This window comes from Xyrauchen texanus, chromosome 32 (assembly GCF_025860055.1).
Source record: "Xyrauchen texanus isolate HMW12.3.18 chromosome 32, RBS_HiC_50CHRs, whole genome shotgun sequence".
Classification (NCBI taxonomy): Eukaryota; Metazoa; Chordata; class Actinopteri; order Cypriniformes; family Catostomidae; genus Xyrauchen; species Xyrauchen texanus.
The window spans coordinates 23,401,786-23,429,123 of record NC_068307.1 but is presented as its reverse complement, the minus strand read 5'-3'; the positions used below and the strand labels follow the sequence as shown (position 1 = coordinate 23,429,123).

The following is a 27,338-nucleotide window of genomic DNA, read 5'->3' as shown; positions in this document are numbered from 1 at the left end:
GCTTCTTTCATTGCACCAAATGTCTTATTTGATTTGGCAAAATAATATAAAAACAATCTCTCCTCTTATCAGAAAACATTCTCTTTTTCTTCACGATGTATAGTAAATAGACATGCAGATCAGGCATTCAGCTTGGCTTATGAAATATCACCTTTGGAAATAAATAGAGGCATAACCTTCAGGTTATGCAGGTATATATGAATAGAGGTTTACATGGAGACATGAAAATACTGCAGCGTCACACTCTTGATAAACCAAGAAGCAGATTTTATTATCATCTCTTCAAAACAACACATATCAACAAGTGGATGATCTACTTACACTATTACAATAAATGCAGATGTTAGAAAATTATTTTCTGGCATATTATTCTGATGATCATTCTCTGGTTGTGTGATAGTTTCTAAGTCCACACCACTAAATTCTGGTATTATTCTCCTTCTAGTTATTTATATTGTGGCTAATCATAACGGAACTTTGTCACACTTTCCGGAAAAATAAGGTAAATAGAAGCTTTAGCAGAATCTCTACAGGATGACACATTTATACCATTACATGATATAATTTATATCGCCACGCTGCAGATATTCACTAGGGACTATAAGAAATTTAAGACATTACAAATATTACAGTATGATTTTCTTTAAATGTGCTTTGAAAGATGTGTATTGTGAAAAGTGCTATTTAAATAAAAATGACTTGACCCTACAACATAGTTAAAAATTGTACTGTTCTTCCAGCTTGTAAAATGCATTACTTAATATATTCCATATTATGCATATCTAATACAGTATATCTTATCGTAATATATTGTACAGTGGCAAGAAAAATGACGTTAACCCTTTTGGAATTACCTGCATTTATGTATAATTTCATCTTAAAATCTGGTTTGATCTTCATCTAAGTTTCAATAATGAACAAACACAATCTGTTTCAACTAATAATTATTATATTGTTACTGTATTGTATTTTATGTACATATTGTAATGATGTACACTGGTGGCCAAAAGTTTGGAATAATGTACAGATTTTGCTGTTTCGGATGGAAATTGGTACTTTTATTCACCAAAGTGGCATTCAACTGATCACAATGTATAGTCAGAACATTACTGATGTAAAAAACAGCACATCACTATTTGTAAAAAGTAATTTTTTATCAAATCTAGACAGGCCTCATTTCCAGCAGCCATCAGTCCAACCCCTTATCTTTGAGTAATCATGCTAAATTGCTAATTTGGTACTAGAAAATTACTTGCCATTATATCAAACACAGTTGAAAGCTATTTGGTTCGTTAAATTAAGCTTAACATTGTCTTTGTGTTTGTTTTTGAGTTGCCACCATATGCAAAAGGCTGTCATGTCTTAAGGTCAATATTAGGTAAAAAAAAAAAAAAATGGCAAAAAAAAAGGTTTCTTTACAAACTCGGCAGTCGAGGAATGAAGGCTATACAGTGCTTGAAATTGCCAAAAAAGGTGTACACTACAGTCTTCAAACAAAAAGGGCAACTGGCTCTAACAAGGACAGAAAGAGATGTGGAAGGCCTGATGTACAACTAAACAAGAGTATGAGTACTCATAAAAGTCTTTAGTTTGAGAAATAGACGCCTCACATATCCTCAGCTGACAGCTTCATGGAATTCTACCTGCTCAACACCAGTTTAATGTACAACAGTAAAGAGAAAACTCAGGGGTGCAGGCCTTATGGGAAGAATTGCAAAGAAAAACCCACTTTTGAAACAGAAAAACAAAAAGAGTGGGCAAAGAAACAGACATTGGACAACATATAATTGGAAAAGAATGTTGTGGGATCAGCTAGACTGTAAGATGCGTGAGAAGTGCCCGACTTCCCTTCTGCTACAGGAAGCATGGGGTGAAATGTCACCTGAGTATCTGGACAAACTGACAGCTAGAATGCCAAGGATCTGCAAAGCTGTCATTGCTGCATGTGGAGGATTTTTTTATGAGAAATCTTTGAATTAGTTTAAGAAGTTCTGAATTTTTTTTCACATTTTAATAGTAATTTTTCACATTATTAATGCCCTGGCTATACATTGTGATCAGTTGAATGCCATTTTGGTGAATAAAAGTACCAATTTCTATCCATATGAGCAAAATCTGTGCATTATTCCAAACTTTTGGCAGCCAGTGTATATTGAATATATAATTCAAATATTCACAATGTAGGTTGGAACAAATATTTGAACCCCTAGGCTAATAACATCAACAATAGCTAATTATAGTCAAGATTTGGCAAACCTGGCATACAATTAATTAAACGAGATTGGAGGTGTGGGTTAGAACTACTTTGGTGTATAAAAAAACACTTTGAGTTTGCTATTCACAAGAAGCATCTGCTGACATGAACCAAGCCTCACAAAAAAGAGATCTCAGAAGACATACTATCGAGAATTGTTGCTTTGCATAATGTTGAAAAGGTTTACAAAGTTATTTCAAAGAGCTTAGATATTCATCTGTCCACAGTTAGACAAATTGTCTGTAAATGGAGACTGATTTAGTATTGTGGCTACTCTCCCTAGAAGTGGCCGTCCAGCAAAGATGACTCAAAGCGCACACTGCAGAATGCTCAATAAGTTAAAAAGAATTCTAGATCGACAGCTAAAGACTTGAAGGAATCATTGGACCTGGTTAACATCTCTGTTCATGAGTATACTATACAGAAAACATTAAACAGGCATTGTGTTCATTACAGGACACCAAGAAGGAAGCCGCTGCTTTCCAACAAAAACATTGCTGCACGCCTGAAGTTTGCCAAAGACCACATTGACACTCCACATCGCTACTGGGAAAATGGCTTCTAAAAAAGAAAATCCTCCTTTTGGAGTGAACCAGTCAGAGCCCAGACCTTAACCCAATAGAGATGCTCACATACATTCACACCAGATATCCTACGAATATGCATGAGATTAAACAGTTGTCCAAAATGACATCTGATCTTTTGTGCAGGTACAATCTGCAGCTACCAGAAATGCTTTTTCCACAGCATTGTGAATGTTTACAGGGATGTGTTCAATAAAGACATGAATGATTATAATTGTTTGTGTGTTGTTAGTTTAAGCACATTGTGTTTGTCTATATTTGTGAATTTGATGAAGATGAGAGCACATTTTACAACCAATTAATCCAGAAAACCAGCCAATTCCAAAGGGTTCACATATTTTTGCCTTTGTATATCCTTTCAACAAAGTGCCCAGAAAAGTAAACATGTTTGATTTTCAGTCATTAGGCTCTTGTTCAGGATTGAAACTATAAAACGTCTTGCCTCAAAGTGTTGGCATTTTTTTTTATTGTAGAGATGATGAAATGTATCCTCTGGGCATCTGAATTGTACATTACAGGCAGGGAGGCTCTACAGTTCTCTCCCACTGGTATCTCCTTGCTGTGCTAACATCTCGTGGGCCACCTTTAAAAGGCAGTCCCTGATTAAACACAAGCAGCATGGGCCGCGGGCACTGCCTCTGATTCCACAGAGCTGCACTGAAAAACATGATTTTTGGAGGCTGTTAACTTTATTTAAACAATTAAATTTTATTTAACACTATTGTATCAGGCTACTTGTTCAAACATGATTTCATCATGTTAAACTGCTTGAATAGGTGACTCTTTGTCTTAACTTGTTTCAATCAAGCTCAATCAAAAAGGGCAACTGGCAGAAGGAAGTAAACAGTTGGGACACAGTCGGCAGCAGTCATCAGGTGTTTCCGTTTGAAGAAATACATTTTATGTTACGTAATTAGATTGGCATTTCTTATATTGAATTTGTTAACTATTTTAATTTTTTGACGTGAGCACTGCAGGATTATTGAGTTCATTTTAAGAATCATTTATATACTTTATTTAAATGGATTTCCATTATTACTTATTACTTGCTAGATCAGATTACCTTCTTTTATAAATACAATCAATGTTTTTTATTGTTTTTTCATTCTGTTGTTTGTCTTACCATAATTTCAAAATATAAAGTATAACACCAATTAAAAAGATACAATGCTACAGTTTTGTCGTTCTCTCTCTCTTCTTCATCAAAATGCAAGAAGAAAGTAAAAGTGGAGATTTATAGTAAAAAAATATTGATCTGTTTCTTGCCCGCACCTATCATGTCACTTCTGAAGATATATTTAACCACTGGAGTCGTATAGATTACTTTTAAGAAATAGTTCACCAAATAGTTCAATTCTCTCATAATTTCCTCGCCATCATAGATGTGAATGCATTTCTTCTGCTGAACTCAAATTAAGATTTTTAGGAAAATATTTCTGCTCTGGTGGTCCATTCAATGTCTTCAGAGGTCATACAGTTGGTTTTCGGTGAGAACAGATCAAAATAAAACTCATTTTCACTGTACATCTTGCCATTGTAATCTCTAAGCACAGTCATGATTTCAAGCTCGAGTACACTTCAACAAGGAGATTTATAGTGAAAAATGCATTATATTTTGGTCTATTCTCACCTACTAGATCACTTCAAAAGATATAGGTTTAACTACTGGAGTCTTTTTTGCTGAGATTGAGATTACTTTTATGCTGCTATTATGAGCTTTTTGGAGCTTCAAATTTCTGGCCACAATATACTTCTGAAAATCTAGTTTGTGTTCAACAAAAGAAAGTCATACACATTTGGGATGGCATGAGGGTGAGTAAATGATGAGAGAATTTAAATTTTTGGCTGAACTATCCCTTTAATGGTGAGTGTATTCACAGATTATGGTAGAATTTACGTTAAAAGCCCAGAAGATATCTCTGCGCACAGAAAACTCTGTTTATGAAATATTTTGGCTAATTGTGTGATGCTTTTAGCAACCAATAAGAATATACTACTCTCAGGTTCATTTAACAATATTACCATTTTTAAATCCCATCTGCAAAATTCTGTACATTTTCTGGGCCTAAACTTTCCTGTTCAGACTATTGTGAAGATTACAAAAGCTATAAATTTGGGTGGGAACTGAAGGGTTTTAGATCATTCACAATGTTTAGGCTAAATAACACATTCAACATGTTTAACATTTAACACTAGATAAAAAAATTTACTTTCAGGATCAACATAGTGTCCATAAATGTTGAACCACTTAGTGCACTTTCTGTGCTGCTGAGAGAAGACACCACAAGATTATTCAAAACATGCAGTGTAAATTACTTTATTCACACATTACTTTATTCTAAATCATTTTGTTTTGAAACTTAAAGGAATACCACACCCAAACAATGAAAATTCTTTCATTATTTACTCCCTCATGCATCCCAGATGTGTATGACTTTCTTTCTTCTGCAGAACACAAATTAAGATTTTTAGAAGAATATCTCAGCTCTGTAGGTCCATACAATGCAAGTGAATGGGTGTCAGAAATGTGATGCTCCAAAAAGCAGTTAAAGACAGCATAAAAGTAAACCATATGACTCATGTGGTTAAGTCCATATCTACAGAACTGATATAATTAGTGTGGGTGTGAAACAGATCAATATTTAAGCAATTTATTACTATAAATTTCCACTTTCACGTTTACATCTGAAAGTGAAAGTGGAGATTTGTAATAAAAAAGGACTTAAATCTGCTGATCTGTTTATTGTATCTGAAGCTATGGATTTAAACTACTGGAGTCTTATGGACTACTTTTATGCTGCATTTACGTGCTTTTTGGTGCCACAAATTTCTGATTACCATTCACTTCCATTGTATGGACCTATAAAGCTGAAATATTTTTCCAAAAATCTTAATTTGTGTTCTGCTGAAAAATGATAACATGAGAGTGAGTAAATGATAAAATAATGTTATTTTTTGGGGGGTAACTATCTCTTTAAAGATGAAACAAATGTGTCTTCCATGGAGGAAATAAAGTCATACAGGTCTGGAACAAGTGAGTAAATAATGACAGCATTTTTGTTTGAACATTTAAGTGGGTGTTTATATTAAAATTGATTTTAATAAATTGTTCCTCAATTTTGCGGCTTTTTTCTATTTCTGCATTTCAGCGTTGGGGATTCAGAAGAGCCAAATGTTGGATATTCACCAGTTGCACTGTTAACAGTGGTCAGAGAACTCACAGATGATGCAATTCACTTCAATCTGGTCTGAAATTACATTATTCTTAAAAGTAAAGTCATCACCCACCTGTCCAGGTTTTCGGATGCATTTCTTTTTACATTTGGACTGATTCGTGCATTGGATCCGAGTTACCCAAAAGAGTTTTAAAGACAGGTGGCTTTATAAGGTTTTAACAGTGAAGGATGTGTAGCACTAATGCAGCTGATGACAATTTATACTGTCACAGTCAAATGTGTATTTTTTTCCCCACGGTGTTGTGCCTCATGTTTTGGCAATAATTGTACCTTGTCTTTTAATAAGAAATATAATTTTACTACATGCTGTTTGCTTTTTTATTATAACGTATAAAGTTAAAAATTGTCACATTTAACTTTAAAAAAAATACAAGTCAGTTTCCACATGTTTTATAGTAACACAACAAGCACATTTTAAGTCACCTAAAATTATATAACTTAATTATTAAGTGTTTTTAAACCCTCCAAAAATTGTCCCCATTTACTTACATTGTAAGTGCCTCACTTAAAGAAAAGGAAGGACGAGTCAAAATAATTGTATGATAATCAACACTGACACAAATACATTCAATTGAACTTAACTTGTATTGAACCTGTAATACTTCCTTAAGCTTTGAATGTGGTATGCACAACAGACTTCAGAACTTTTTTCCAATAAATGGATTAGTTTCATACTGTGCACTGCCTCTGAGAAAACAGGATTGATATTTATAACTGGCATTCTACCTAGTTCTAGTAACTTGACTAAATCGACTTCATCTAACGTGATTAAATCATATATGCTAGACAAGAAGGCATAAATGTATGAGAACATAACTGATTCATGTTCAATGAACACAATTGATTCATGTTAAACAAACACTTTTCATTAAAGATAAACTAACACCATTCATTCAAGTTAAACGATCACCATTCATTCTAGTTAGTTAAACATGGTCAGTTTTATTGGGTTTAAATTGATTATATTTTATTATGAGAACTTGTTTCAATCACGTGGAACCACTGTCCATGATTGAATCATGTTCAGCCAAAGTGCTATTTTTTGGAGTATGTGTTTGCTCTCATCAACTCTGAATGGTTTAAAGCTGGCTATATAACATCCTTTACTCTGTGGCAATTACAAGAATGAGTAGGCTGTACAAAGCCCCTGAGAAGCACCCTGCAATCACTAGAGGGACAGAGGTGGTCATTAAGAGGGGATCCCTGCTGTTCGCTCTCAGAGCTGATAAAATCACAGCATGTGTGAGTATATGTGTTTTATAACAGCAAGCGTATATGTTTCTTTATGTGTACCTCCAAGGAAGTGAACGTCTGTATCAACACTTTTACAATTCAGTCAATCAAAAACAAAAAAGGCAATTTTTCTCATTGCCGGGGTCCCTTTCAAATCTCCAAGCCCTTAAAGCTGAAGTGTTATAATACTTTCTCCTATCTCAGCTTCACAGACAAATGACCAAAGTTCAGCCAGGAAACTCTGTGGCGCAAGCTGATAGGTTCTTTGAACTTGTTATCTGTTGGCAAATTGGCTCGCTCACATGTGAAATGTTAAGCCAATCACCTTGCATGTTTTAAGCTGATTGGTCCTTTGACATGTAATCAGTTAGCCAATCAACTTGTCTCTCGCTTTGTCTAACATTTGCATTGCTCAATTTTGCAGTTAAGCCGATTTCACTGTTCACTGATGTACACTGTGAGTTTTTCTCTGAAACCCACCTCCACCCCAGCTCCACAGGTCTAGATCTGCTACATGAGGATTATTTGTAATTCTATTTGTGCAGCAGCATGTCCACATGCTTAATTTAGTATGTCTGTGTATTTTCTAGCAAGTAGCAGTAGTCTCGGTACTTGCTCTGCAGCAGTAGTGCAGATCTAGTCCACCAAGACAATATCCTATCAATATGTCATACCCACATTAACATGCTAAATCTTTCAGAGAGTTATCATGGCTAGACAAATGTCACCTAGACAAATTCCTTGTATGTGTAAGCATACTTGGCAATAAAGCTAATTCTGCTTCTGATTCTTCTGGCTGAACCACGTAAATTTAACTAATAGGTTGATTTCAAGGAAAAGTGTAAACGCTGTGTATCTTTGGCACTATCAAAGCATTGCTCTGTTTGTTTGAGCATCCAAACCACCCTGACACAGCAACACTGGTGCAACCAATGGTATGACCTTAAGGCAGGAAAATCTGTTTATTCAACCAATGAAAGACAAAAACAGATTGAAAACAATCATTATTTTTGCAATTCTGTTTGGTGACACTGTTGGCACAGAAAATACACAATTTACATTTCAGGTCAAAATGAAATGGCATTTACAACCCATTTTACCTCCGCAATGAGACGTGCTTCTAAGTGAAACAGGATTTGCAATGAGACATGTTGGATGGGACTTGATTTTATCCATTGCAAATTGAGTGGATCATGTAAAGTTTCATATGTCTAGTGGTTGAAAAATAAGAGGGCTTGGTTACGTCAGACAGAAAGTTTTCAAAGTATTTCAGAAGCTGATTACAAAGACAAATATTTTTTTGTTTGGAAAAATGTCAGATGGAATAATGAGTTGTTAACCATACATAAGACCAGGAATGTGAGAAGATGAGGTCAATTTTATTCTCATGTTGACTGAATATTCTGTAATTGTCTTACCCAGAGCTGGACAGGCAGTTCCAGAGCCCCTGACCGTGACTCCAGAGTAGACGGTTAAACACGCGATTGAAAAGGCGATAGAGACGTAGACTCTCCACATCAGGTTCAATCCAGATCCTCTGCAGTACCGAGCGGATGTTGGTACGAACTATGTCCAAAACCTTTGCACAAAGATCAAATAAAAAACAATGAATGAAATACAAGAACTGACACAAAGTGAGCAAACAAACAACAACATTATGACATGAGGAAATATTGTTCTAGTTGTTTCAGTGTTGATCAATTTATTTTGAAACCGCTATTTGCCAAGCTATAAATAATAAGTAGTTTAAACAAGCTCATTTTTAAGTAGCTACAATAGCAACACTAAAAGCTATTAACACAAATTAGCCCACTACGCTGAAGCTAGTTAAGGTGGCAATATATTTGTGTTTAATTTCCACTCGCACCACAGAATGGAATTGCTAAAATAAACATTGTTTTTAAACAGCCTTTACAGGGCCGTAACCAGGGATTGAAAATTAGTGAGATTCGGGGTGGGGTGACAAGAATGGTACCAAAATTACACCTACAAGCGCAACCCAGTCTTTACACTACATATAAACTTATTATCTATCAATACATAAATACAGACAGACATGTAGCTGTTTGCAAAATATGTTTTACTTAAGATTTAGGGGTGCACGAGTAATTGGCTAATTGTGTAATAGATCTGCACCAGCTAAATTTATTTTGCGCAATTGCCTGGCACGAGCAGAGCTGAATTATAATGAACTTTCCTCCTTAAACGCTTTCCAAATCTCATAGTTATAATTGAGTCCACTGGGGGGGCACTGTGAATGTGTGTTGTCGAGGTGTTGGATGAGAAAAGATGACATGATGGCATCTGTGCTTCCAAGCAAAGACAAATGCAGCAATACTCGTAGTATTTTGATTCTTGTTGAATTATACTGCATTGATATACATTTCTTTTAGGAGTCAAGCAAACCAATGAACAAGAGTCTGCTTATATGGTGGAAAGAAAATGCTAGGTGCTTTGAGAAACTCGGAAGTGGGTGCATTTCCCAAAAGCATCGTTATCCAACAATGGCCGTAAATTCCATTTAATTACCAACATAGTTCAAAGATTTGGTGTTTCCCAAAACCTTAGTTTTAACAAATATTCGCAAACAGCATTGCAAAGTTGTGTGGTTGGATCTACAGCTCTCCACCTGCAGTTAGAAGCATAGTTCCTTGCAAGTTTGCTGTGTGGTCATAATTTGACTTTTTCAAAATTGATCTATAAATTTCATCCCATTTATAGCTTTAATTCCACAAAGACTTTGACCACTATGCACTTAAGAATGCTGCTTATTCCAGGGGTTTGCAGAAAGTGGCATTGTACATTACCTAATCCATCAGAATTGGTTTCTATGTAAGCACTGTTTGAGTGCAAATGTTTTGCTGTTATTTTTAATTTTGACAACATTTTTCCCCATTTTTAACGCATATTGTTTAATAATTGTTTTTTTTCCAAAAATAAAAGCATAGTTTGTTGAAGTTAGCTGATTTTGAAACCATTTTTGGTAACGTTTGTGAATAAAACAAAATATAAATTTCACTTACATGTCATATTTGTTTTACATATTCATTCATGAGTAATCGATTACTTTATTTTTGTGGTTTAGAGTACTCAACTACAAAATAGAGAGCTACTGTTTCACAGCCCTGCTAGTTTTTGCTGTTTTCTGTCAAGCAATAAACAGCTGACCTCAAAACATCACATACATTTTTGTCAACACAACACAACCTTTTTGCCAATTTCAAGAAATGTATAGCCTTCATTCCTCAATACAATGATTGACTGACAAGTTTCTAAAGAAAGCTGTTTCTTTTTTGCCATTTTTGACCTAATATTGACCTTAAGACATGCCAGTTTATTGCATACTGTGGCAACTCAAAAACAAACACAAAGACAATTTTAAGCTTCATTTAATGAACCAAATAGCTTTCAACTGTGTTTGATATAATGGCAAGTGATTTTCTAGTACCAAATTAGCAATTTAGCATGATTACTCAAGGATAAGGTGTTGGAGTGATGGCTGCTGGAGATGGTCTAGATTTGATCAAAAATTACTTTTTTCAAATAGTGATGGCACTGTTTTTTACATCAGTAATGTCCTGACTATACATTGTGATCAGTTAAATGCCACTTTAGTGAATTAAAGTAACAATTTCCTTCTGAAATAGCTAAATCTGTACATTATTCCAAACTTTTGAGCATCAGTGTATATATAAATATTTATGTTTATAATGCTCTTATTAATGTTTTTAGCAATGATGATGTGAAAAGTTAGCTACTAAAATGAATGAAATAGTCTAGCCTTCATCATACTGTAGTCTGTACTATATATTGTGTACTAGTGTAGTGTGCTACTGTTTTTTGACATTTTCTTACAGATAATGTCATAATGATCACTGTCTATGTGCATATTTAAGGTTTAAGTGCCGATGATGTGATGTGTTGGGTGGGAGGGGCTGCACCCGTGCCCTCACTCACAACTGACTAAACAATCTTGCCAACTGTCTTAACTGAATTATACATGCAGACACTCAACCACAAAAGTTTTCAACTTGTTGATGTTTCCGGACTGTTATTCTATGAACATGTGCTACACCAGGTGTTGGCAACCTTTTTGACATTTTTTGCACTTTTTAATTACATTTATTTTTTGACAATTTTCCTTGTTTATTTTAATTGTGCTTTCCCTGTTAATGCCATCCTCACATGCTTCTTTTTTGCATTTTTCTAATTGAATTCAGTTTATTTTTCATTCCAAATTATATTAGCAGCATAATAGCTTGTGCAAAACCTGATTCACGTAAAACCACTATGATGTATGAGTGTTCCACAGGGAATCTTGTGTGCTTTAATAGAAACAAGAAAACCTGTGATTTTGTACAAAAGTTAAGATATCACAAATTTGCTTGATTTTAATAGTGGTCTAGAAATTGTGTGGAATCTTAAATATTTTTTATTCATATTATTTCATACATTTTTCATTTTGACAATCCTGAAACTACCCCACTTTATGCTTCTGTGCTTGCTTGTTTCCCTTAACTAATGTAGTTTTGAGAGTCCCCATCATTTAATTTTTCTAATGAAATTTTGACTATCCTGAAACTTTATTTCCATGTTTGATTTAGATTTTGAACCAGACTCAAGACGTCTGAACCCCACTTTATGCTTCTGTGTTTGCTTATTTCCCTTAATTGGCTAATGTAGTTTTGAGAGTCCTTGTCATTGTGGTTTAAGAAGCATATATGGATAGAAAATCTCAAACATTGATAGCATATGTTCTTATTTACATCATGTTGTTCTGAAAGCAAAAAATATAGGCTGCCATGCACTAAAATGCACTGCAAAATAGGTGCCATAGGTTGTCAATCCCTGCAATAGACAGAAAGCTTTTGCTGTTGTGAAAAGTCTTCGCATTTATATCAGCGTCTCCACTGATACACAGATGAGCCAAAACATTATGACCAAATAATGCAAATAATGTTGAACATCTACTAACAAGGCCACATGTCAAGTTCTGGGTAGATTAGATGGTAAATGAACAGTTAGTTCTCGTAGTCAATGTGTTGAATACAGGAATAAAGACCTGAGCTAATTTGACAGGTGGTTGGGCGCCCAAGGCTCATAGATGCGCGAGGACAACGAAGGCTATCCTGCCTGGTCAGAACTGACAGAAGGTCTACTGTGGCACAAGTCACAGATATTTTTTATGTCACAACACAGTGCATCGCAATCTGATGCGTATGGGGATGTGTAGCCGCAGAGTACCCATGATGGCCTCTATGTTTATCGTCTACAATGCGTACGCGAGTGTCGGAACTGGACCTTGGAGTAGTGGAATAATGTTGCTTGGTCCGATGAGTCCCGCTTTCTTTCACATCACGTGGACGGCCGTGTATGTGTGCGCCATTTACCTGGGGAAGTGATGGCACCAGGATGCACTGTGGGAAGACAACAAGCCAGTGGAAGGAGTCTGATGCTCTGGTCAATGTTCTGCTTGGAAACCCTGGGTCCGGCCATTCATGTGGATGTCAATTTGACAGGTGCCACCTACCTAAACATAGTTGCAGTCGAGGTACACCCCTTCACGGCAATGGTATTTCCTGATGGAAGTGGCCTCTTTAAGCAGGATAATGCACCCTGCCAAACTGCACACATTGCTCGGGAATTGTTTGAGGAACATGATGAAGAGATCAAGGTGTTGCCCTGGCCTCCAAATTCCCAAGAGCTCAATCCAATTGAGCATCTATGGGGTGTGATGGACCAACAAGTTCGATCCACGGAGGTTCAACCTTGCAGCTTACAGGACTTGAAGGATCTGCTGCTTATATCTTGGTGCCAGATACCACAGAACACATTCAGGGGTCTTGTAGAGTCCATGCCTGTACAAGTTGGGTTGGCGCTGTTTTGGCGGCACATGGAGGACCAACAGCATATTCGGCATAATGTTAATGTTTTATATGTTTTGGCTCATCAGTGTACAGTACATGCACTCCTCCCATCTAAGCTCTATTGCTTTTCAGTTACTATTTATACGGCTCTATGAAGTAGATGGAAATTCTTGCTATGCAAAGTAAAATGAAGATGAATGAGAAACGAGTAAAAGATTGCAATACATCCTAATTTCAAATCACAATACACTAAACAAAAAGAATAAAGAATACATATAAAGAATTGCAATATTGTCACAATATCGATATAGTAATGCTTTGCCAGACCCCTGCTAATTTACACTCCTTGTGCACACAATTTTTGAAGAAGAACGACATAAGATAAATGACATGAGTTCCCCCGAGTTCACCCATCTTCCATCTTTACCTCCCTCCCTCTATTCTGCTTGTCGACATCTGTGATGTGACTTTCAACAATATGGCTGATTTAATGGCTTTGTGTGAGACACGTTACCTCTATTCTAACTGATCCCTCAAACTTTGGCTAATCAGCTCAGGGAATGAGACAATCCCTCATTTAAGCAGTCGGTCTTGCCCACCCTACTGTTTCAAATCAAACACCTGTAACCTGCTGAAATCACCTGTTGTTCACTACTTGTAATAGTGCCAAAATTCTGTTCCTTTGAACTGTTTCAATTTGTTGCATCATGTTCTGTTAAAGAAAAGCAAAACCTGTACAAATGTAATTTTTACCAAGACTGTTTTATATCTGTTTGGTTTCTTTTTCCATACACTTTGGTCTCTTGGGTCTCTAACTGATCAAACAGTAATTTACATTTTTAGATTTACCATTCCAGCACTTTATATTATTTCAGTCCACTCACCTTCCGCTGTTTAGTGGCGTCCAACTTCACCAGCCAATATGATGCCACTTTGGGTTTATGGTTTTTCCAGTTGTTCAGTATCTGAGGGAGAAAATTAAATTATTTTGCCATTGAAATATGGGAATTATTCTCAGCATAGGTTAACTGAACATTTTCAATATTCAATTATTTCAATGTTACATAATAATCTATAATTTATTGCTATAAATCTATCTATCCATCCATCACAACGAGTATGTTTTCTGCTGGCCCGGTTTAAAAAATTGCAATGTATTAATTAATACCAGTGTCAGAAAAAATATTAATTAAAAAAAAAATTATTGCAGGAAAATGATGCCATATGATGCAAAACATTCCTATATAATTTTTTATATAATATAATATAGTAGTTAATAATATATTAATATATTATACTACAAACATTTTGTTGTATATTATATAGTAATATATTATAATACAGTTTAGAATATAGTAGTTGCTAGTTTTCAACCCATTCACAACTGATTCTTACAAGACTATCACAAGTAACTTTCACAATTTCAGTAAAACCTCATCTATGTTAGCCACCTACATAACAGTACCCTAGTGACAAGGTGAAATCAGCAGAGTATGCGACAACAATGTAAAATACCTCACTTTATCAGGGCTCAAAAATATAAGTACAAGATAAACGGATGTAAGATTTAGTGACAACACAGCATGACATTTCTATTAACTGGCCCGAAATCTCTCACACACTGACCACGGAGCAGCGGGCCATCCTTATTGTTAAGCCCTGTTCCTACCTACCTACCTATCTGTCTGTCTATCTATCCGTATATCACCTTGCTGCAGGCCTCTCTTTCTTTTATGTGCCAAACACAAGAATCTTGAATAAGAACAGTGCATTCACACGGGTCCTTTCCAGATCATATTAATTTTTATGTTGGAACATTGATCTGAATTTTTTAATATATTTACATGATCAATAAAATATATTTGCTCTGCTCGTTGACTCCTATTGGCTCAGAACACACCTCTAAATGCTGCTTCTGGTGAATATATTCTTGTACATACCACAAAGAATTTAAGCCAATGAACTATGTCCATGTTTAGAGTGTGAAAGGAAGGCATTAATATAGATATAATCATTTACCTTCCTGGATACATCATTAATAACTCATTTAAGCTATTAATTAGAACAAAGCACTGAGAAATACTAATTAGAAGCTTTCATATCCAACACTGTCAAAATAGTTCTCAATTACACAGCTCCGCTTATAGAAGGGCGCTTGTGCTTATTGTAAAACGATGCACTTATGTGATGGTTTGGAATGGTTTACAAAAGTGTATTTTTTAAGAAGATACTGGCAGCACCATAAAGTATAGAAAAAGTATAATAGAAATGGTCCATGTAATCTATGTGCTATATTCAAAGACTTCTAATCCCATAGGATAGCTCGTTAAATTCTTATTCCCTGAAAATCATGATTTCTGCCCAAACTCTCCTTGGCGCAGAAGTAGCGATGTCCAATTTGTAAAAGATTAATTATTATGAATAATATATATTTTAATTAATTACTCAATCCAGTTCACAAAACCAGTCTGAATGATTCGGTCATTAATTGGACAGAACCAGCTCTTGAGTTCATTGACTCATTGATCCGTTCAGAGTGGTTAAGGTGATATTTCACTCAAAAAATGAAAATTATCTCATTTACAAACTCTCATGCCATCCCAGATGTCTATGACTTTTTTTTGCATGAACACAAAGATTTTTAGAAGAATATCTCAGCTCTGTAGGTCCATACAATGCAAGCATAAATGCAGCATAAATGTTATCCAAACGATCCAGTGGTTTAATTCACACTGTCACTTTTTGTTTTTACTATTAATCTGCACTTTTCCTTTTCTTTTATCTTTGGCAATTCTTCTTCTTCGTGCATAACGTCACCTACTGGGCAGGGAGGAGAATTTATAGTTAAAAAGGAAATAAATATTGATCTGTTTCTCACCCATAGCTATAGCTATAGCCATGTCTTCACTTCTGAAGACATGGATTTAACCAATGGAGTTTTATGGATTAATTTTATGCTGCCTTTATGTCCAATTTTGAGCTTCAAAATTCTGGCCACCATTCACTTGCATTGTATGGACCTACATATAGATGATCTTTGATCAGTAGAAGAAAGATAGTCACACATCTGGGATGGCATGAGGGCAAATGATGAGAGAATTTTTATTTTCGGTGAACTATCCCTTTAACAGCTCACAGGAAGAATAACAACTTAAATTTGGGTCTGATCTGGTCACAAAAGAATGGAAGACTTTGAAGACTTTGAATATAATGAATGGAGTTGTATGGAGCACTTTCATTACACTTTAATAGAGGTTTTTTTTTTATTTTTTAAGATTGACAGCCACAGTCCACAGCCACTATCATTATATGGAAAAAAAAGTGGCCAAGATATGAGCAAATACTGATATATGTCATTTTGGGGTAAACTAATTTAGACCATTAATTAGACAGAAGCACTACTAAATATTAATTACAAGGTTTCACATGCAACACTGACAAATTATTCTAATTCCTCAATTTAATAATAAAGGGGCATCCATTTGATTGTTTCTCTTGTTAATCGCTGTGTTTACCCTGTGATTGTTAATGTATAAACGTATGCCAGATCCATGAATGCTTGAACGTGTCTTTAACAGGTGCTGTCGGCCACCTGTGTTTCTGCGTGGACAGCTAATGGCTCTCATTAAGCATACAGGTGGACGGCTAATGACTCTACAAACAAGAGATGAAGGGAACTGCACAAGCCCGGCCGCCCTCAAATGAGTTTGGGGAACGAGGGGAGCTGAGCAGCCGGTCCGCCCGCCCTGACCGAGTACTTTTTCTCAGCAGTGTATCTTACCTCATCCAGCACAGCCTCTGCCTCCTCTTCGCTCTTCCCCGGGTAACGAATCCGCATCTCCCCGAGTGCCGCTACCGTCTGCTGCATCAGCTCCGCTTCTTGCTCTTTGCTCAGCGGGGTCTCCCCCTGCACAAGCAGATGCAAAGAAACCACACAATAAGATGAATGAGAGAACAGAATCTTTTCTCCGCAGTCATCAGGTTCGTTTCTGCCTCTCACAGTCTTGCTGGAAGACATCGCAGCAGTGTGTTCATATGGCAACTGACTGCTCTGTGTGAAAGCGAACAGTGTAGCAAAAAACAGTGCTCTGATTTCTACCTTCTGAATAATGCTTTATAAAACGAGATACCACTTTATAAAGACAAAACATAGACTATCCAGTCTCATCAGAGCCTTAAAAAAGACCTGTAAGGGTGAACCTCACTTGACAAGAACAAGACCAGGTGATATTTCATACCCAAATCAAAAGAAAAAGAGAAATTATAATTTTTTCATTGAAACTTAATTTTGTCTCAATTGCTTTTGTCTCTTCATATAATCCCAGACTGACTCAATGATGTTGAGATCCGAGATCTGTGGGGTCTATACCATCTGTTGCAAGACTACTTCTATTTTATATTATTTGCAAAAGGCATGTTTGGTAATCTAAAATCAATATTTTGACACTAAAGCAGAAGACATAAAATATAAATCTTAAAAGAATACAAGTAAAAAGAAGAATACAAGTTAAGCTCCATCGACAGCATTTGTGGCATAATACTGATTTTAAAAAAATAATCACTGGGTTCCAGTGAGGCACTTACATTGGAATCGAATGGGGCCAATCCGAAAATGTTAAAATACTCACTGTTTTAAAAGTATAGTCACAAGACATAATTCATATGCATGTTTATGTGATTTTAGTGTGATAAAGTTGCTTACTAAACTTTTCTGTGTAAAGCACAATTTTATAACTTTGTTGCCATGACGATTACTGTCAACAAACCCTAAAACCCACAAATGACTTTAAAAATGATGATTTTAACACACAGCTCAAATAATACAAAAATTTTTTAACAGAAAAATGAATGTGTGCTTTTATAAAACTATAAGCTTCACATTTATGCCTTTAAATTTCTGGCTCCATTCTCTTCCATTGTATGCTGCAATGTAACTTCCATTTTTGCTTTAAGAAAAGTGGGGATGAGTCTATATTATTTTTTGCTTTAATCAATATAATTATCCCAGCTGTCTCGGGCCGAAGGCAGAGAAACACCCATGACAGATGGCCAGTCCATTACAGGGCTAACACACACAGGCAATTTAGAATTTCCAATTCACTTAACCTCCGCATGCTTTTGGACTGTGGGGGAAACCAGAGTACCCGGAGGAAACCCACGCAAACATGGGGAGGACATGCAAACTCCACACAGAAAGGCTCTGGATGAGCCGGGACTAGTACCAGAGACCTTCTTGCTGTGAGGTGACAGTGCTACCCACAACTAGGGTTGGGTATCGAGAACCGGTTCCATTTTAGAACCGGTTCCAAATTTCCAAGAACCGTGGATTCGATAAGATACACACATTTCGATTCATCATTTCCAATCATTTTGGTTCCTAACTTTATTAATCATGCTCGTGAGGTGAACGGCAGTGAGCATTTTACAGTCATATTGATCTACCAGGACCTGCTACAAGGACCTAATTTCATTACGCACAAGCGCAGTTCATTAAATTCGGCACCATGGCTGAGTCTGACCGATGCAAATGCTCCAAAGTTTGGTTAAGCTATGCTAAAATTTATAACAACACCGCAAAATGCAACACCTGCAGTAAAAGTATTTCGTGCAAGGGAGGAAGCACCTCCAATATGATGAAGCATTTACATCAACACCGCACCAGCTACAGCTAATATTAGCAGTAGCATCTCACCCTCAGGTACAAAACACAGATGAGCAGACATTCGCATGAGAATCGTTGTTTTTGTTCAATAGAGTAATGGTGGAATCGATATAATCTTTATTTGAAGAGCCAGAAACTCCATTCACTTAAGCCACGAAGGGGAAAATGAGTAAGGAGAAACTGGATGAATGTCACCAAGGGGTGACAAAGTTTGTGAGGAAGGGGTTACATCCTATTGCTATGGTTGAGTCGCCCTAGTTTAGGTATGCAAAATGCATTCTTGATTAGGTTCTCAGTTTTTCACAGCAATATCAATGGACTTTAGCTTTGTTTGATATTTTTCTGTGTCTAATAGCACATCCGAATCAGAGCTAAATAACAGAATATTATATACATTATATATATTGTGGGCCACAACCCTACATAGGACAAGCGGCTTTAGAAGATGGATGGATGGATGGATAGATGGATGCAATCTACATTATGCCACAAATGCTGTCGATTGAGCTTAGACCATGGATTATTCTTTAAAACAAATGTTTTTGTGAAATATATGTTTCTTTTTTTTTTTTTTACATTTTGTGGTCACAATATCATTTTCGTACATCCACAATTTCATAAATTGTGTTATTTAATAGTTTTAATGACTTTACTGTTATTTAGAAATATGGAAATATTAATAAGTAAGAATGAGTAGGTGTATCCAAACTTTCCACTGGCAGTGTTATGAGCTGGGCATGTTTTTGTTACATTCACCCAACAGAGTCTACATCAACGCCGAATATTACACAGACTTAACAGACCCTGAAACTTTGCAAACAGCACAAGTCATATTAATAGAATGTTTTTTATGGAAAGAGCGCATAGCCTAATTACACAAATTATCAGGTTTCATTATCAGAAAATAAAGCCTTATTAGTGCATAAATTGAATCCTCATGCAGCCTACATACAAGGCATGTAGCTTTTGTAGATCATCTTGCTAAACGCAATATAAAGTCTCATAAAACAGCATAAAACAAAGCAGTAATGTGTGCTGTATTTACTGATTAATATTCCTTAATGAAAGTTTGAACATGGGGGAGCACTGGCATTCATGAGATGAATGTGCCCATAAATACAGTCCCAGTTTAACTTTACTCTCAGAATTTTTCCACAGATATGACAGATTTCTCTCTCTGAGGTGTACACCAAACGAAAGCATGAGCAGATATAAGACTGTGAGAGTGGAAGAGAAACTATCAGAGGGAGACAGAGTACGAAAACATATGAGTGTGAGTGATAGTAAATGTGTGTGTGTGTGGTGAATCTGTATTGTTTGATGGATTGGATAGACTCAGGACGACGATGGGAAAATAAAAATGAAATTTGTCATTTTTACAGGAGAAGCGTTGCCAGATCTTCACTAAATCAGCCCAGTTTTGTGAACATCTGTTCAGACCTCTCTAGAGGACATGTTGGGTAAAGAAAAAGATAGATGCGTCTGTGTAAATGTGTGTATTAGATTGTGTGTGTGTGTGTGTGTGTGTGTGTGTGTGTGTGTGTGTGTGTGTGTGTGTGTTCAGGTATATATGGTTTACGAGGACTATTCACTGGCAGTATTCTAGATTGTGCACATGTAATTATGCTATAAACCAAAAGGCTTAAAAAAAACATACTAAACAAAGTTTTTTGAAAATGTCAAAATGTTGAAAGTATTCTGAGGGTTTGGTTTAGGGGTAGAGTTAGGGTTAGGTGGATAGAATATATAGTTTGTACAGTATAAAATACATTGTCTATGGAGAGTCCTCGTAAACCACAAATACCAGCTATTTTCTTTTGTGTTTCAGTTGGAATTTGAGTGTATCTTTTTTATAATTGTGACGCAGCCTGTACATAACATCATACACAATGTGGAGTAATGTCTTTTGCTGTTTCTAAATTCACAAATGTGCCCTGTTATATATAGTTTTCACGTTATATATGGTAAATATCCTCCTGAGATCCGAGCGTGACTGCTGTGTGCATTTTCAATTTCCCTTTTTGTAACTATAGCACAAATAGGTCTTCATGGTGGCGTAGTGACTTGCCTCAATCCGGGTGGCAGAGGACGAATCTCAGTTGCCTCCACATCTGAGACAGTCAATCCACACATTTTACCATGTGGCTTGCTGAATGAGTTACAGCGGAGACGTAGTGTGTGTGGAGACTCACGCTATTCTCCACGGCATACATGCACAATTTACCATGTGCCCCACTGAGATTATAGTGACCAAGAGGAGGTTAAACCAACCTGACTCCACCCACCCTAGCAACAGGGCAGTTGGTCACTTAGGAAGCCTGACTGGAGTCATTAAGCATGCCCTGGATTTGAACTTGTGACTGCAGGTGTGGTAGTCAGCATCTTTACTTGCTGAGCTACCCAGGCCCCACCACTACCAAACATGTTAAAATAAAAATATACATTATAAGTTCTCACTCTAAGTGCTGAATACCATTGTTCCATATCTGCCAAACATCTGTTCAAACATTATCTACAGCCTAAAACTGAACTTTTGATATGTAGTTTGGATTGAATGCTCTTGGCTTCACAGGAAAGTTATAAGATGCTCCCTCACTCCCTATTTAGTACATTAATTTCCCTCCAGTGTGCTATCTGCCTGCAATGGTCTAAAACAGTTTGAAATTCAAACTCCATATAAAGCCTCTGAATGCAACATTTGTTTTTCTCAATGTGAAAATGCACAGTAAATATAGGATTTCTAATGATCACCCAGTGCTATTGGCCACTAAATTGTACATTGTGTTTAGCTGTGTGGAGTTTCACAATACATCACTCAAATGAACAGAAATGGTATATCGGATAAAACTAGAGATGTAAAAACTTAATTTGGTTTCTTGCCAGATGTAGTTTTGTTGGCGTATCTTCCAAATACAAACTCCACTGTGATCAGCACCATGTTGTATTGTAACATGACTCCATGTATTGAAAGTTTAACCTTTTACTGACAGCCCAGAGTGTCCTTAACTGAGATCAGTTGGTTTAAATGAAATTAAATTATGTGTTGCATATAGCAAAGTCAAAATAAAATGTCCACGCATGTGGACCCGGGGTCGCACGAGGATATAGTTCTCATCTAAGAAAAAAATTGCTATTTTGCATTTAAGTCAAAAATTTGAGTTCAAATGTCATAACTTTTGGAAATCCGATCAAAAAACGAATAACTAAATCATTTATGAAAGATGTGACAAATCATGGTTGATATTGCTTCCAATTCATTCATCAAACTGAAAATTCCATGTGTACAAAAATCTGGCAAACAGCAGAACATACCGTAGTGTACTATAGAGGTATGTCATTCTGAATATTTCCTATATGTGTACTCTGTGATAGATAAATGCAACACTTGCCGTATTGGGGTGAATGGCGCCCAGACTGCTGCTGTGTGGAACTCTGTTTGCAGAACTGTTTCGACTGAGCGATTGGGAGCGAGATGCCGTGTGCGGTCGCACTAGGGTCACAGGTGTCACGGCGGATGCTGGTTGGGTGGCTGCAGTTGGGGCATTAGATGTGTGAGTGGCTGTTTTTGCCGCAGTCAAAGAGGATATGGAACGTGGACAGGACATGGAACGGCGAATGAATCCAGAAAGGTTGGGGGAGGAGGAAGGACCTCGCATTGGTTTAGGGGAGGGTTTCCAGTGAACACGACCTAAAATAGAAAACCAAGACATCAGCAAAACAATTGATTTAAATGAAAAGTTCACAAAATCTTTAAAGTTTACAACCATTTCCTTACCCTAATGTCATTCCTAACCCAAAATATCTGGAGCTTTCAAGCTTAAAGTTGACTGAAAGTGATTTGTGCACTTTATAACACTTTTATTGTGCTTTTGTGTTCTTTTTTTAACCTTAAATGCTCAATTCTTCATTCATTATAATTGCATGAGAAAGAGCAACAAGTAAATTAGAAAAAGAATAAGTCTTTAGTGTTTGGAACAACACAAGGATGAGTAATTGATCAAACTATTCCATTAAAGATTTAAAATATTCCACATCATCCTAGATCACCACAGAAGCATCTAGCATCTGAAATCGCCAACAACCGAAAAAAAACAACAAAAAAAAAAACATCAACTGTGGCTCAAAGACTTAAATTAATCACTACGCCACGTGATCATGTTGCAGGTCTGAGCGCCTGTCAGGTTTCCAACTCAGGATCAGGGCGGACAGCGCATCCAAACACACACATACACGATTTTGCAATTTTGAATGACCTCCAGTTTGTGAGCTGGCCAGCAGCATCGCTGTTCCGTCCGTAAATCTTGAGGGAAGGAAGTTGCCAAATGCTGTATTATAGCAGCTTAGCTCAGACCTCTGCAGATGGCCTCAGGATAGTGTGGGGCATAGGGGGCAAACAAAGTCACCCCAGAATGGCCTTACCCCCGTCTCCTGCGGCAACCCAATCACTGGTGACCCCTCGCACACTAAATAAAACTGTCAGCTTGCTGCTTTCCATTAGCTTTGTTCCTTTTTCAGTGGCTAATGGAAAAGTTATGGCTTTAACTGCATCGGGAAGGAATAATCGATGTACTGCACAATCTATAAAGCTTTTTACTAATAGGGTCAATTTGGTGACCCATCATTTTTTAAAGCAATAAAAGTGAGGACTATTATATATGTTAGAAAACTATTATCTAACATCAAATTAACCTAGCATGAAACGGTTTAGTATTAAACACTATATAATGGTGATTTTTGGCCTGTCCAGTCTCAGAGGTTTTGTCTTTCTCAACTATACTACTATGTCATCATTTTGAAATCTTATGCATAAATTGATATTGATTTTTAAAAAAGAATTGTTAATTAAGAAATTTTAATGATCAAAAACACAATATTAATATTATTATATTTCATAATGTATTAAATATGTTTACTATATTATTAATCTATTATCTAATAGTAATATTGAAGTAAACAAATATTTAATACAATTAAATTATGATATATTAGGCCTTTGAATCGATAAAAACATTTTAACCAATAAAAAAATAGTATTATGTGATTAATCACAAATAAATTATGCAACATGATACATTACAACAAACATTTAAAAAAATAATTATAAATATATTTACTTTATACTTTGACTCAAAGAAACATGCAAGAAATTGGTTAATCATCATATATTTTATTTATTTTAATATAAACATTTTATTTATTTATTTTTTAAAGATTGAGTTAATTAGACATTTTTATAGTTAATCTTTGATACAAGTATATGTATAAATGCCATAAAATCAGTGAACGTAATTAAATGTTGGGCAAAATCTTCTGGCTTTTTGCAGTGGACTTTTTTTAATAGGATCAAATGGACAGATTCAATTCATATCAAATTGTATAGGAAAAAGACACTTAAGTGTACATTGCCAGTGCATTATTAGACATTATATATAATTTTTAATGCATTAAACAAAATTTATTCATTGCAAAAATGAATGCGTTAAATTTCCCAGCCCTATTATACAGTATATTAATTCATGATTATGTTTATTTAGTATTTATTGCCAGAAAATAATGAAATCATGCACATATTTGTACTGTACCACTTGCGTAAAAAGTGGTCTGAGCAATGCTAATAAAATGTCACATGGTGTAATAGTGTAAGCAGCTTCCAAACTAGAATAAAAGAAAAAGGCTTATGCGCAGGATGTTTGAGCTGATGGACCCCAAGGAACACTTGTCTTCCAAAACAGCTCTACCTTAAAACACAAACATTTTCTGGGGCTTGTTTGCACAGTTTTCAAGCTACACCAATAGTGCTTCTGTGAACTTCTCCCTAACCTGTGCTTTCCCCCAAGCTGAATCCCCGGTCTCCCTTTAAACCAGTGGACTGAAACATCAGAAAAGCTCATTAAATCCGCAACGCATGAGAGCTGGGGGACCTCTCACGACATCACCTGCTGTAGCCAGCCAGTTGAATTAAGAGCCACCGCACCAGGCCAGCAAATACAATGACCCTAATTAAAAAAGATGGATTTTCTCTGTTTCATGTATTAATTAGGTAAACAAATGCATTATTGCAGATTTACATCTGTAATTTAGCTAGGGCTAGGCAAACGGCACTGAAGATTTAATGCACCTGGGCGGAAAGAAAAAAAGCTGCTTAAAAGTTTAAGTAATAAGCAGCTTTTTTAGTCATCTAGAATACATTCAGGGACAGATAAAAGTAACAAGCTACTTTTGCAAGCAACAGAAGTGTAGCTTTACAAAAAGCTACAAAACAAAGTGGTAACATGCAGTTGGTACCTTAAAGGAATAGTACCCAAATATTAAACCCAAATATTAAAAAGCTGTCATTATTTACTCTAATGTCAATCCAAAGCCACATGATTTGCTTTAATTCTGGAATACAAAAGGTGAATTTTTTAAAAGCATTTACAGGGTTTATTTACCATATAATGCAAGTGTAGAGTGAAAAAAACAACAACAATAAAATAATAGTAAAATTATCAATATAACTTGAATCAATATAAATTAAGTGCTGAATTCAAATATGGCGGCCACGTCGATAACATCAAACCTCACCGGTTCTCAGTCCCGTTACCAAACAACATGATGTAACAAGAACCAATGAGGTTTGATTTAATTGATGTAGCCGCCTTATTTGATTTCAGAATTTAATAAATTATTTGTTTTTAAAGTCAAAAACAGCTTAAATTAAATTCTGTTCATTGCATAAAGTGATCTTATTGTTTTAGAACACTTGGAATATAGTGCATCAGTCATATGGATTAGTTTTACTGTGGTTTTATGAAGTTTTTTTTTTTCAAGCTTGACAGACCAGAGCCACTATTCACCTGCATTATATGGCAAATAAACCCTGTGATGACTTTCACCATTTGTTTTCCAAAGAAGAAAGTCTTACAGGTTTTAACAAATGAAATATTTTAGAGCTGGGCATAAATAGAAACATTTATTTTCAGTATAGAAATTCCCATTACTTTTCCATTTTGTTTAAGTTGTTATACATTTTGACTTTTCCAGGCCAGGAAACATTCCCTGATATTTCCAGGTTTTCTATTGCCATGGAAACCCTGTAAGGTACCATCTTGTTTTATTGGTGGTATTTAGTGTTAATTGGTCTTTTTAAATGCTGTTTAATGTGGTCAACCTGATTATTATATTTATATATTTAACAAGAGACACGTTTTCTAAGTTAGCTACTTTTTATAAGTAGATTGCAGTTTAGCTAAGTACTTTTTAAAAATGGTAACTTCACTGTAGATTAACTAAAGTAGCTTCACCAACACTCCCGTCCGTCTACCCTAAGAGACCCACCTACAGGTGATAAAAAGCACCCCAGACCACCTTACTTCACAGGCCCAAGTAGAGGAAAAGAATGATACTCACTGGAGCGTTCAGGGCAATTTAGTTTCTCCTGTGTGATACTGCTGCTTTCATCCTCTCCATTAGCATCTGAGCCAGAGCTGCTATCGCTGCAGCTTCCCGAAGTATCCTGGGGGTCTATGTGCCCCCTGGGTGATGGACTGCTCTCAGGCATGGAGGACAAGACCTACAAGCACATCCAAAGGGAGAGATCATGTGAGGAGACTCTGCAGTCTTCAACCCAGTCCCAAATAACTTTTGACACTGTGTCAGGTATGCACGCTTGACGAAGCAAGTCTTGATTAATATCATAACACTGTTGGCGCAGTGAAGACCACTTATGGCCCAAGATCCCACACTGTCTGCCCTCTGAGACCCCTGACGAACTGACAATTATTAAGGACCAAACAGCCATTCTTCAAAGATGGGACCTGTTCTATTAAATCACCAGGTCCCAGTTGATCTCACAGTCCTGTAAGAACTACCAACTCTACCAAGCATAGAGAGTCTTGATCTCCCACCTTCCTTCTCTGAGGTGCATGGTGTCATCACGGAACTGAAAGACACAAGTCCACTGGCCCTGACTCCATCCCTGCTGAGCTTCTGAAGGAAGGGGATACTTCTGCACAAGAGCAATCCAACAGTTCATCACCCTTGTGTGGCAGCAAGAAAGTGTCCCCCAAAAATGGAGGGATGCATGTGTTGTCACAATTTAAAAAAACAAGGATGACAGATCCATCTGCAAAAACAGCAGCTGTATCTCACTCCGCTCTGCTGCAGGCAAAGTCCTGGCGAAGGTCATGCTCCACCGGCTTGTCAACACCATCTCTGAAAACCTAATACTTGAATCACAATACGGATTCAGAGCAGGTTGAAGCACAGTGGACATGATATTCACTCCATGCCAGCTGTAGAAGGAATGTCATGTACAACACAAGAATATGTTAATTGCCTTTGTGGACCTTTCCAAGGCATTTGACACTGTACAGCGTGACCTCTAAAGGAAAGGGCTCCTGCAATTTGTATACCTTGTAAAGTTCACTACCATCTTTTGGCAATTTCATGACAGGATGATGGCCAAAGTGACACTAGGTGGACTGGAGTCTGCTCCCTTCACAGTAGGCACAGGTGTGAGGC

The 27,338-nt window shown here is 36.4% G+C and overlaps 1 protein-coding gene across 2 annotated transcripts in view; it reads right to left on the bottom strand.

Moving 5' to 3' along the window:
* Window positions 1–27,338, bottom strand: part of LOC127625604 (tubulin polyglutamylase TTLL7-like) — a 144,473-nt gene that overhangs the window by 16,264 nt on the left and 100,871 nt on the right. For both annotated transcript variants that reach the window (XM_052100887.1, XM_052100888.1), the window contains exons 15-19: window positions 26,226–26,388; window positions 22,226–22,524; window positions 16,956–17,081; window positions 14,059–14,139; window positions 8,726–8,886 (exon numbers count right to left, since the gene is read on the bottom strand). In XM_052100887.1, the coding sequence (XP_051956847.1) occupies window positions 8,726–8,886; window positions 14,059–14,139; window positions 16,956–17,081; window positions 22,226–22,524; window positions 26,226–26,388 (830 nt within the window). The remainder of the gene's footprint in view (window positions 1–8,725; window positions 8,887–14,058; window positions 14,140–16,955; window positions 17,082–22,225; window positions 22,525–26,225; window positions 26,389–27,338) is intronic.